This window comes from Furipterus horrens, unplaced genomic scaffold (assembly GCF_987537825.1).
Source record: "Furipterus horrens unplaced genomic scaffold, mFurHor1.1.pri manual_scaffold_10, whole genome shotgun sequence".
Lineage (NCBI taxonomy): Eukaryota > Metazoa > Chordata > Mammalia > Chiroptera > Furipteridae > Furipterus > Furipterus horrens.
Window position 1 is genome coordinate 78473787 of NW_028327180.1, and position 12735 is coordinate 78486521.

At 38.4% G+C, this 12735-nt stretch overlaps 1 protein-coding gene across 1 annotated transcript; it reads right to left on the reverse strand.

Moving 5' to 3' along the window:
• Positions 1-1948: 1948 nt before the first annotated feature.
• On the reverse strand, positions 1949-11338 carry CAMLG (calcium modulating ligand). The gene is made up of 4 exons (XM_090289464.1): positions 11095-11338; positions 8530-8990; positions 6677-6742; positions 1949-3073 (listed from the first exon to the last, which is right to left on the reverse strand). Exons 1-4 carry the CDS (start codon positions 11264-11266, stop codon positions 2882-2884), a joined length of 891 nt encoding a protein of 296 aa, XP_090145590.1. The 5' UTR covers positions 11267-11338; the 3' UTR covers positions 1949-2881.
• Positions 11339-12735: the final 1397 nt, after the last annotated feature.

The following is a 12735-nucleotide window of genomic DNA, read 5'->3' on the forward strand; positions in this document are numbered from 1 at the left end:
ATATTTGAAGCAATGAAACTGGATGAAGCCATGCAGAAGTTAATGCTATAACTTAAACAGGTTCTTAAAATCACATATTGATTTTAAGTGAAAAAACTAAGTTGGGAAACAAATGTAACCCCAGGTCACTAATCTTTTCGGAATCTAAACTGACACCTGAACCCAGGCGCCTGATACCCTGACCAGAGCTCTAATTCCCCTTTAAGAGAACACATTGAAGTGATAATTCTGGCTTTTTATGCCCACAATATATTTATGAAAAGTTTGCAATACATCTATGTCCCAAAAGAAGCAGCTTTTATTTAACATAGGTGAAAAAAGTATAGGCAATCGTCATTTCATTGTACTGTACTTTGCTTCACTGTGCTTCATGCTCTTCTTTACAAATGGAAGATCTGTGGCAGCACTGTATCAAGCAAGTCTATGGGTGCCACTTTCCAACAGACTCAAATGATGGTTTGCATTTTTTAGCTATAATTTTTTTTAAAATTGGTCTTCTCCTGCCTTTGGACTAAAAATGAAACATTGGCTCTTCTTGGGTCCCCACTCTGCTAACGTTCAGACTGGGGCTTAAATCATCAGCTCTCCAAGTCTCAAGCTTGCTGACTTCAAGATCTTGAGTCTTCTCAGCTCCATAATCTCAGGAGCCAATTCCTTACAAAAAATCTATCACCTACCTAAAATAAATGTTTGTTTTTATACGTCCATAGTGTCAACTGATGCCAATTCAACACCAACAGGAATCCCCAATTTGGGGTGCAGTGAAGAAGGAAACTTCTAGTGCCAGCAGCTCTACAGTAATAAAGCATGGCTCTGAAAGTAGCACTGCTGTGTAACAGCCCAATAGTGCTAAGTGTGGCACAGCCTTGAGGCTGCCCCAAGTCAAGTAACCGTGGGGCCTGGCTCCTCTTCAGTTCCCAGCTCTGCCCTGCCCTGCCCTGCCCTGCCCTGGCCCCTCTGCACTGCTTTATACAGATCTGCTCCAGCCAGACATTTTCCATGCTTCAGCTCCAGCAGGGAAATGCAGTCTTCAGTCTTTGGTGCAAAGTATGCTCATATCAAGTATTTTTAAATTAATGTAGGTACGGTGTTTTGTAGACAAAATGCTATTGCACACTTAAAAGACTACAGTATAATCATAACTTTCCTGTGCATTAGGAAACCAAAAACTTCACATGATGCACTCCCATCGACATTTTATCATGGTAGTCTGGAACCAGACACGCAGAATCTCCAAGGCAGGCCTGTAATTATAGTCCACTATGTCACTTTTAGCAAACTTCCCTGGCTTCCAAAGCAGATTTTTATTCTAATTAACCCAGTTCTGAGTATTTAAAGCAGATTTTTATTCTAATTAACCCAGTTCTGAGTATTTGAGTATTTTATAATCTTCTAGCTATTTTTAAGTACCAACTGAGATGCACACATCCATTAATACAACTAGTCAGACTAAAAAGCTACTGATCGAAGATGTTGCCTTTCAACAACCATGCTACCCAATCTAGTTTTAACCTATAATCATTTCAAGTCCCTGAAATTTCCTAAGAAAATATTCTTTTTAATTATTTGAAACACTGAAAAGTGTTTCTTTCCATTTGATACTACTCAACACACTTACTTGGCATCAACAGACACAGGTACTTACAGCTCTTGTTTTTAAAATAAATTTGATAATAATCTCTAATTACTAAAACTTTGCATGTGTCAATTGGCTAAATGGAGTTTTGTTTTTTTGTTTTTTTTTTTTAAAGAAACAAAAGAAGTAAACATGTGCAATTGAAGACCACTAGTCTCTTCCCAGAGATTGGGATCAGGAAAAAGTGTGTGCTTGTAATCTTATCCTAAGTCAGAGGGCTAGACTTAAATTATACTTATTCCCCATTATTCTGATTCAAAAGAAAATGACAGAAATCAAGACTTTGTGAGTAACAAAAAAAAAGGATATATGTTTTTAATATCACAAGGATTAATCAAATAGACCATATAAAAATCTGTAAGGAAATGTAATACCAAGTGATATAACACTTATGTTTCATACTCTTTTAATACAAATCTTCCAAATATAACAGTATTACCAAGTTAGTTAAAAGGCTATTTATGCTAATGAGTTGCATACCTTAGTCAATTCTTCATATCCCATTTTTATATCTAATCATTCTATTCCAGTTTGCTTAAAAAACATAGTTCTGAACATTGAAAACTCAAACTGAAAATTTCCAGTTCTGAGATGGGTAATAAGAAATTTTTTATAAATAAAAATTAAAATAAAGATTTCATAAATATCTTCTAATTTCACATGTATGAATCCTAATCTTTTCTCCCATTACCATATTTGCACTGGAGTAACAATTAATATACTGATTCAACAAGAAAAGATACAACTGGCTACCTTATTCAGCCCTTATAAATTAAAATGTGCAGATTTAACATTAGACTACTTAGATTCTTTCATTTTATTTTTAAGATGGCTCCATTTCTCAAGACAGAACAACATAAATACAAGATGCAGTTCCCAATTACAAAAAGCTGGCAGACTGGCTGAGACCACGTTCCTCTGCTCCCTTCAAAGCAACTAGCTTAGCTCCTGAGAGAAGAATTACAAATCTGAGAACTTGGGGAAAGGGGTAGACTAGGAATTATAATCAAACAAGAAAAACCAGTAAACGACATTGGTACTCTATTCTTCACATCAGTATCAATACAAACTCAACGCTTTTAAATGAGGGAACCTGCCATTCTGTTCCTAATCAAGTAGTTTTAAAATTCCTACAAAGTAAAAGAATTACATAAAGGTGTAAACCAATTTGACGCCTTTAGAGACACTGTAATATAGAAGAGAAATCGGTTTTCTGTACGCTTCTCCTTCTGAGTTCTTCAGGCTTCATGGTACTTCAGAGCCCCAATACTCAAGCAGTTCATGACAAAAGATAAAAGTGAAAAAGTAGACACAGAGATCCGTGAAAACTTCACCCATTTTGCTGTAGGTATCCATAGACCGATTTATCACTTCGGCAGGAATTCCAGACAACAGAAGTGCAGCTGTCAGTACTGTTGTCTTTATCTTCTTTTCACCCTGTACAGAGAAGACAAATAAATCTTACAGCTTTCAGAAGATAACTTAAACTCTATAAAAACATTATCAGTACTATTTTGGCCTAACTGATTTCAAAACTGCTAATGAAGTTTCAAAATATCAATAAATAATATTATCAACAAACATTTACTTAACATATAAAGTAGCAGACTGCTAAGCACTAGGGAAAAAGATGACATTCTTGCTTCAAAAGTTATATATACACACAACAGCACAAGAAAAGAAAACAGGAAAAACATTACTAGATAGGCCATAAGTGCCAAATGAACGACATGGATAACATGGGGCATAGTGGCTCAAAGGAAATAGAAATTACCCCAGGGTTTTATATATGAATAAAGCACAGGGAAGGATTTCAGGAGAAGGTGGAATTAAAAACAAGCCTTTAATAATAAGATTTAGCCCTAGTTGGTGTGGCTCAGTGGACTGAGTGCCCCAAAGGTTGTTTGTTTGATTCCCAGTCAGGGCACATGCCTGAGTTGCAGGCCAGGTCCCCGGTTGAGGGTGTGAAAGCAGCAACCAATCCCTGTTTCTCTCACACATCATGTTTCTATCTCTCTCTCTCTCCCTCCTCGCCCTTCTCTCTAAAAACAAATAAATAAAATCTTTAAAAAAAACAAAGAAAGAAAAAAGACAATAATCAACAGAGAATAGGGTTCTTCAAAAAAAAAAAAAAGAGAGAGAATAAGCAAGATTTGGATGAGCAGAAGAGAGAGGAGAAATCTTAATGAAAGGTAGGTCTCATGACAAAAGAAGTTAGAAGAGTGACAGGTGTACTGCAAGACAGTGAGTTATTTTGTGATAAGCATACTGGAGGGCAGTGAGTTATTTTGTAATAGAATCACAGGAACATTCTGTAGACCCTTAATTACCATGCAAAGCAATTGGCACTTGATCATACATGCAATAGGTTATCACTGAACATTTATTACCTAATTTTCTAGTTTCATTTTTAAAAGAGATTCGAGACTAAATTTTCATTTACTTTACTGATTTGGTGTCACCAAGACCAGTCACATGATTCAAAAAATTTAATAATATAAAGAGCTATAGTTACCCAAGAGCAACCAAAGCCTATGTCTACAAAGAGATCATACAAGAAAAAATTTTAGCTGCTTTAGTCATAATAATCAAAAGTTGGAAACCACCAAGAAGTCTATAAACAGATTAGATAAATAAATGGATATATTTACACAATGAAATATTACTCAGCAAAAAAAGGGGGGAGAGAATAAATTACTAATACATTCAACAACATGAATGATTATCAGAAATACTATGCAGAATAAAAGAAGCCTTGTGCAAGAATGTATGTATAAGAACAATTCCATTTATATGAAGTACTAAAACAGAAAAAAGTAATCTATCATGCGAAAAAGAAATCTGCCCTTCAGAGTGTAGAAGGTGGGGCTGCCTGAAAGGGGGCACAATGGAATTTCCTGATAGTAAAGTTCTAAACCTTTAAAGAATTTGGGTTCAGAGGCTAGACAAAACTCATTAAATGGTATACTAAAAACATGAGCAATTCACCTTATGAAACTTTTACCATAAAGAAAAGAAAAAGAATCATAAACATACACTGAATTGCAATGATACATAAGCCAAAACATGCAGGAGTAGAGTAGGAGTATACTGATGTCGACATCTAGGACATCTGTACTTAGAAATGCACCAAGGAAAAAAGATGTATTATAAATAGATAGAAAATTGGATAGATACACGGTAAATATAATGAACTGTTAATTATAGAATCTAGGGCGTAAGTATATTTGTGTGTTCTCTCCACAATTCTTTCAACTTTTCTGTGTGTTTAAAAACTATTTGGGAGGCAGGTCAGAGGGAGATAAATAGTAATGGAAAAAATACAAAAAAACAATTTTTTTAAACTGTTTTGAGAGAAAAGTATAAGCAGTCTCCCTTCCTTCTCTGTCTTCCAGTCATCCAGTAACCTATATACTAGTACACAACTGTAAAAAGTTTCATGTAATATTCTTCCAGTTTCTTTACACACATATAAGCAAAATCAAATATCTGTAGTATTTTCTTCCCTTTTACAAAAAAGAAATATAATGTAGATCCTAGTCTGTACTCTGATTTTATCTTAATATTTCTTGGCAAGCTTATTTTTATCAGAACATGAAGAGCTTCTGAAAGGATAGGCCATAATTTTTTTATTTTTAAAAGATTTTATTTATTTATTTTTTAATGAGAGGGGAAGGGAAGGAGAAATTGGGAGAGGAATATCAATGTGTGAGAAACACATCGATCTTTTACCTCTTTTTCACCCCCAACCAGGGACCTGGCCCACAACCCAGGCATGTGCTCTGACTGGGAATCGAACCGGTGACTGGTTCACAGGCTGGTGCTCAATCCACTGAGCCACACCAGCCAGGGCTGTTCGCAAACTTTTGCTATTGCAAAACTACAATCAATGTTTCAAGGGTAAATTTCTAAATAAATGCTTTTATTAAAATTATACTTTTGGAGCATCAGAGATCTTGTCAGTCTGACTCAAATAAACTCTTTATAAAAGTTTTTTTTTTAAATTAACACTTCTGGGAAAGGAGGTCAATAAATACATTTGGCCCTAATTGATGTGGCTCAGTTAGGTATTGTCCTGCAAAATCAAAGGTCACAGGTTCAAATCCCAGTCAAGGATATGCCTGGGTTGCATGTTCAGTCCCTGGTTGGAGTGCATACAAGAGACAACCAACCGATGATTCTCTCTTACATTGATATTTCTCTCCCTCTCTTTCTTCCACCCTTTGCCTTTCTCTAAAAATAAATAAATAAATACTCTTAAAAGAAAAACGTTTTCAAATAAACATTTGTATCATCAAAAAATGTTTCATTAAAAATAACACTTCTTTTTTTTTTAACTCTTTTACTTTTTGTATTTGACCTATCTGGCCCCTTAAAATATAAATGTTTCAAATCCATAAAAAACATACAAAGTCTATCAGGGCAATACAAATCACTAAGCAAAAAGCCAAGTAGCCATTTTTCAGCAAAAAACTCACACAAAACTCAATTACACAAGTAGAATTACTTTCTCTGCCAGACAAGCCAAGTCTCATAAACTGTATATAATCTGTAGCCAAGAAGGCTGGCACTCCCCATGATCCTGTTCTGCAATTTGGACTAAATATTTCTTGCAAATATCAGGCCGTTGGCATTGAAGATCAAGTGCATTGTTATTAAGTGTCTGCTAAGGAGCACTGTAAGATAATTGAACCCATTTAAAAATAAATTTCCTTTATCGTAAACAAAATGTATTATTAAATCTTTACTAAGCAGTTAAATTGAACACTTTTATACATGGTTTTACCCCCAATCCATGGTGGACCAACACTTTTTAAAAATACAGCACAAATGTTATGGCAATGTCCAATTGCTATAAAAATGTCTAATTATTCTCTTTCTGAACTCATTAAAAACAAAACAAATAGTTTGACGGCAAATCACACTTCAAGTAACAGTGATTCAAACCATAATTAAGAACTTTTCAAAAGTTGTTATAAGATTTTGTAGTCATTAATCAATCTATAAACATCACCGTAATTTAAGAAAAATGTAATTTACCTTGGGAAAATATTTGTAGAGTCCCATGTATGCAAGTTGTAAAGTAAGAAATGGAGCAAATATGGACTGTGAAGATAGAAGATACAGTTATACATTTCCAACATAATCATTCAAATCACAATGAATCAAACTAACAGCAGCTATAAATTTCAAGCAAAAAAAACCCATAAACAAATATTTAATTTTAACAGTTGTAAACAGCCTTGTGTCTGCTGAAGAGTGAAGAAAATAAAGGGATTTGATTTATTAACATAAACATTTTTCTCAAATCAAGTCACACTCTTTTATATCCTCAAAAATGTCTTCCCTCATAAAAACTTACCTTTTAAAATACTTAGAAGTATTCAATGGTGATAGATATATAATAAATAAATCATACAGTAACATCTCTCTCATCTGGAGGCAATTTACTGACAATGTGAAAGCACACATAAAAGGCCCAGTACCCAAAATAGATGTCCATACATTCATCAGATTCGGGGGCAAGAAAGTAACTCATATAACTACATATGGCCCTCAAATGACAAGCTAGTTTTACTAATGATAAAATGGCTTGGTTATCTTGCTTCTCACACAATAAAATGAAAAAGATCAAAATAATACTTAATTTACATTTATTTCTAAAATTAAAATTATGAAGGGAATGAAGGAGTAAACATTACTAGATGGAAATATAGTGAGAGCAATGAGAAATAACAGTTGAAAATCTGATAGCTAAGAAAACCAGAAAGCCAAAGAACTCAATGCAAAAAGTGGGGGCAGCCCTGGCTGATGTGGCTCAGTGGACTGTCGGCCTGCATGCAAACCGAAAGTTTGCCAGTTTGATTCCTGATCAGGGCACATGCTGGGTTGCAGCCCAGGTCCCCAGTAAGGGGAATGCGAGAGGCAACCAATTGACATATCTTTCACACACTGATGTTTCTCTCCCTCTTTTTCTCCTTCCCTTCCCCTCTCTCTAAAAAAATAAATAAATATTTTTAAAATAAAAATAAAAACCAGGCACAAAAGTAGGACACCTCTGAAGCATGAAAGCATAGAAAGAATCCTTTAAGAGAAAAAAAACAGCTACACATCAAAACGCTGAAAGCGATGAAAAAAAAAATCACATTTGTTCAACAGATTCTTTAAGAAAAGATTTTTGCATAAAAAGATTTTAAAAATCTTTTTGTGTAATAATATAAAAACTATCAAAAAAATTTACTTACATGCCTAGTATTTAGTATTCTTAACATGTCTACTGAATGGAAATATCTCAAAGAGCCAAGACACTAAACTATTATGAGCCATGCTTTTCTTCATTCCTCCACATACTGTAGAACAAAAGGAACAGTAAATCCCAACTTTCGATGAATAGCCATTGGCACATGAAGGTACAGCAAAAATGGATGGCATTTTTATAATACATTATAAAGTGCTGAAATGCCTTCTGAACCATAAAAAAATTTACAGTACATCATGTTTGGGGCCACATGAACTGCATTTTAATGCTTAAAGTTATTTGAAAAATGGTAATTCACATAAAGTATAAGTAGGTACTTTTTACCCTTTGGATTTAGAACAAACTGCCTGGGTTTAATCCCAGCTGTCACTTAGTAGCAGTATGACCTTGGGCAAATGATTTAACCTTTATGAGTCTTCATTCCCTCATGTATAAAACAAAGATTCAAATGATATTTAGTTCATAAGGATGAGGTTAAATGAACCAATATATGTAAATCACTTTTACATGCAGTTTATAACACATTTCTAAATAGCCCTGTTGACTCTGGCAAACATTAATATCGGCAATAAAGTCTATGTATTAAGAACACTGATTATTATAACTAGTTTTTATTTTCCATTATGTATCTTACCAAATATTTGCAAACAAAAGCTCTGACTCCAAAGGCAAGAAGAGCACAGCCGACCAATCTAAATATTCGGAAAGAGTCAAATTCTTCTGTTGTATTTCCATCCTCTTGATTGGGTTTTTCACTAATCAGCTGCTTCCTTAGCTTCATTGCTTCTTCAAATCGGGAGAGGTACTGTTCGAGGCCATGGCGAGAGCCCCTCTGGACGGTGTCGGCAGTCAGGTCCCCTCTGTTCCGCTGCCGTAGCTCACGGCTTCCATCATTACTGCACTCAGGTGGTTTAATGAGAGAGTCCAGTTGGTCTCCCAGCTCAGGCCCCTCTGCCTCTGCCACACCACTCTGCTGGTCAGTTGTTCCTGTACTGACTGAGTCACCCAGCACTACTCGCTTTGAAACGGAAGGAATGGTGAGGGAGTTCAGTTTATCACTGTCCTGTTGCTTTGATTTTGTTTGACTTTCTTCTTCTGAGAAAAGAAATTTAGAAGTCTTATGTATTATAATACAGGCAAACACCCTTCATAGTAATATTAAAAAATATGCCACTGAACTCCAAATCTAAATTAACTCTGACTTTTCATAAAACATAAGTTAATTCCTTCCTCTACATCCTCAATATATATAACTCAAGCCCTGGCTGGTGTGGCTCAGTGGATTGAGTGTCGGCCCGTGAACCCTGACTTTTCATAAAACATAAGTTAATTCCTTCCTCTACACCCTCAAAATATATAACTCAAGGCCTGGCTGGTGTGGCTCAGTGGATTGAGTGCCGTCCCATAAACCCAAAGGTCACGGTTCAATTCCCGGTCACGGCACATGCCTGGGATGCAGGCCAGGTCCCAGTTGGGGACCCACGATAGGCAGCCGATCGATGTATCTCTCGCACATCAACGTTTCACTCTCTTTCTCCCTCCCTTCCTCTCTCTCTAAAAATAAATAAAATCTTAAAATAAAATATTTAAAATATATATATAACTCAAAAAAAGAATATCCAAAGAACTTACACGCATGACCCATGGACATGAAAACTAAGTGGGGTGACTGCTGGAAGGGAGTGGGGTACTGGGCGGAGGGTAGCAAAGGCGGAAAAAACAGGGACAACTGTAATAGCATAATCAATAAAATACACTTTTAAAAAAAGGAGTATCCCTGCAGAGAATACAAAGCAAAATTTGGGCGTAAAAGCCTAGTAAACAAATTGGGAAAGATAGGTAGGGAGGGAGCATGCTACAAGGACCAAGTTTTCGTGGATAATATATCCCTAAAGTACAGTATGGTTGCTGCATTGCCTGCTCCAGTTTATGTGGTTAAAAACAAAAAATTATTAAAGCTTTTGAAAATCTGTATTTCTGTAACATACTTCTGAATCCAGAGTCCTATCAGCATAGGGTGTGGCATCTCCTACAGCTACAGCTTACGTAATCCTTCTACTGTAGTCAGGGAGCAATTAGTAGGGACTTAAAAGCAGTTTTAGAATGCTGCTCTAGTTTAAAACAAAACAAAACCTTAACGACAGATGACATTTTCAAAGCAAAAGAACAAAAATATGGAATGTCCCTCAAGAAAGACAGTAAATACTTCGGCAAAGAATAAACATTCCATTAATCATGAAAGGAAGAAACAGTCTTCTAACTATTGTTCTGGGAGACTCTGAAACACTTCTCTTACCTCACTTGGTAGTTTTCAGCTGCAAACCTGTGACCTGTCTATAGACTCAGAACTATTTATAGATCTAAACCAACCCCACGGAAAAGAAATCACAGAGATCTAAGAAGCTTGCAACCAGCGGCCAAAGGCCAGTTGCTAAAGGCAACAATCCATGGAAACACTAGCACATGCTAGGTGTTCGATAAATACTCACATAAAATAAGTAAATAGTCATATAAATTTTTTTAAAAGAAACTCATTGCACATGCCATTGGGGGAGAACTGAGGCACTCTCTCAGGGTTTCGGGCAGTTCCTCACATCAATCACATCAATCTCAGCACTCCAGGCAAGAAGACCTCGGGTGAGTGCGAACCACTCGCTGGGTCTACAGAGAACGGTCGCTGCAATTTTTTAGAAAACCTGTGGATGAGGATGTTGAGGGCACTGAACGCAGACCAGGAGAGTCCCTGATCCGCGCAGAAGGGACTAGGGGGCGGCTCAGTAAAGACAGGCTCCCATGGGCCCACAGTTAAGAGCAAAAGGCAAAGAAGGCCGACCCTAGGGAAGGCGCTGAAGGGAAAGCATTTGGCAACAGAGGCAGCGCGGCGTGCCTGGGCATGCACACGTCCTTCCAGAGGGGGGGGCGTGGGGAGGGAAGAAGGGTCAGCTCGCTCAGCTAGCCCGAGGGCACCACGGCACAGGGACTCTAGAACGATGGCTTCGCAGACGGAGGCGGAGGTGGGACAGCCTCTGGGCGAAGCCTCCTGAAAACTGAGCAGAGCGGCCAGAAACGTCCCAGGTTAAGCGAAACCTGGCAGAGAGCAGAGCTTGGTCCAAAAGGTCAGCGGGGTGGAGGAGGGAAAGAATGATGCTGGAGACTGAAAAGGGTGGGCGGGACACCAAGGGAAAGCTGAGGTTCTCACCGGCACCGCTCCCTGGCCTGTGGAAGCCCATGATCCTGTTGATGCGCTGTTCGGAGTTCATGAGCAGCTTTCTCCGCCGCAGCTCGGCCCGACGCTGGGACGCCGAGAGGCCTGAGCCTGCCGGGGCCCCGGACCGCTCCTCGTTGTCAGTAGCTACGGTCACCGGTTCCATCGCTCCTTCCACAACGAGAGTAGCGATGGTAGAGGTTCTAGCCACAGCAGCGGAGCCGATCGATGACGTCAGGCCCCGCTGCAGGGCGCACCTCCCCTTCTCACCGTAGTCCCGCCTCCGGAGCGCTGGTCTGCAGGCTGCCGGCTAAACACGCGCATCCGCCTGACCGGTCCAAGCGGAGGCTTGCGCCACCATTTTGAGTAAGGGCAGTACTGGGTGCCGCTTTCTCTCCCCTTGGCTGGCCTTCGCTGTTCCTCTCCCCTGCCATTGAGTCCGTCTGCTGCCCACGCCGGGGTGAAGAGAATCGGCACTCAGCCTGAACAACAGGAAAAGAACGGGAGTGAAAACTATAAGGATGTGGATTGGCGCCAGGAAGCAAAATGGAGGTTGCAGCGGCAGGAACTTGTTTCCACTGACCTTTGTCGCGTCGTTTATAGGCCATCGAATACGTAACTCCGCAAGCATCCCTTTGGGGAGTGTGGCGTTTGGGAATTGTGCCTGGTATTAAATTTCTCATCCTCAACCGCTCTTGCCCCAAATGTGGTTGGTTTGCGCCAGGCTTCCTTCACGTCTTTGTTCAAGGCTTTCCCAGGGCAAACTTCTCAGTCTATTCTATTTAAATTGCCACTGCCCCCAACATTTTTTTTTCCTTTAAATATTTTTTTAAATTTCCCCTAAGATTACAACCTATGAAGCAATACTCTTTTTTAAAAAACTTTTATTTATTTTTAGAGAGAAGGGAAGGGAGAGAGAAAAGAGGAAGGGAGAGAAACACCCATGGGTTGCCTGTCATACGGCCTCCATGGGACTGAACCCACAACCCAGGCACTTGCCCTGAGTGGCAACTGACGCCGCCTTCTTTCACTTTGCAGGACTACGCCCAAACAACTGAGTCACAAGAGTCAGGGCTTATTTGTTTATGTTTTACAGTAATTAGTTCATATATAATAACATATGCTTCAGGTGTACATAGTTATTAGCCATTTATATGATTCACGAAGTGATCATCCCATGAGTCTAGTACCTATTCTCTTTATATGCCTTTTTCTCCTTGACACTTAAAACGCACTCCCAAGCTAAATTTATGTACTCATTTTATTTACTGTCTGTTTTTCTGTGAAGACAAGCCTTGTGTTTTGCTCATGGCCGAAACTCCTTAGATCAGTGCTCAACAGGGTCTACTTCTACAATGTTGAGGGCCCACAATAGTCTTAGGAGCCAAAGAAATGGTTTCAATTTCTCTTTTTTTTTTAATGCATTTATTGATATTGAGACAGAAAAAAAGGGAGAGAAACAACAATTTGTTGTTCCACTTATTGATGCTTCATTGGTTGCTTCTTGTATGTGCCCTGACCAGGGATCTAGATCTAACCTGCAACCTTGGCAAACTGGGTCACACTCTAACCAACTGAACTACTGGGTCAGGGCTGATTTTAATGAATCCATCCTGGATTATAGTCCTTATTCCA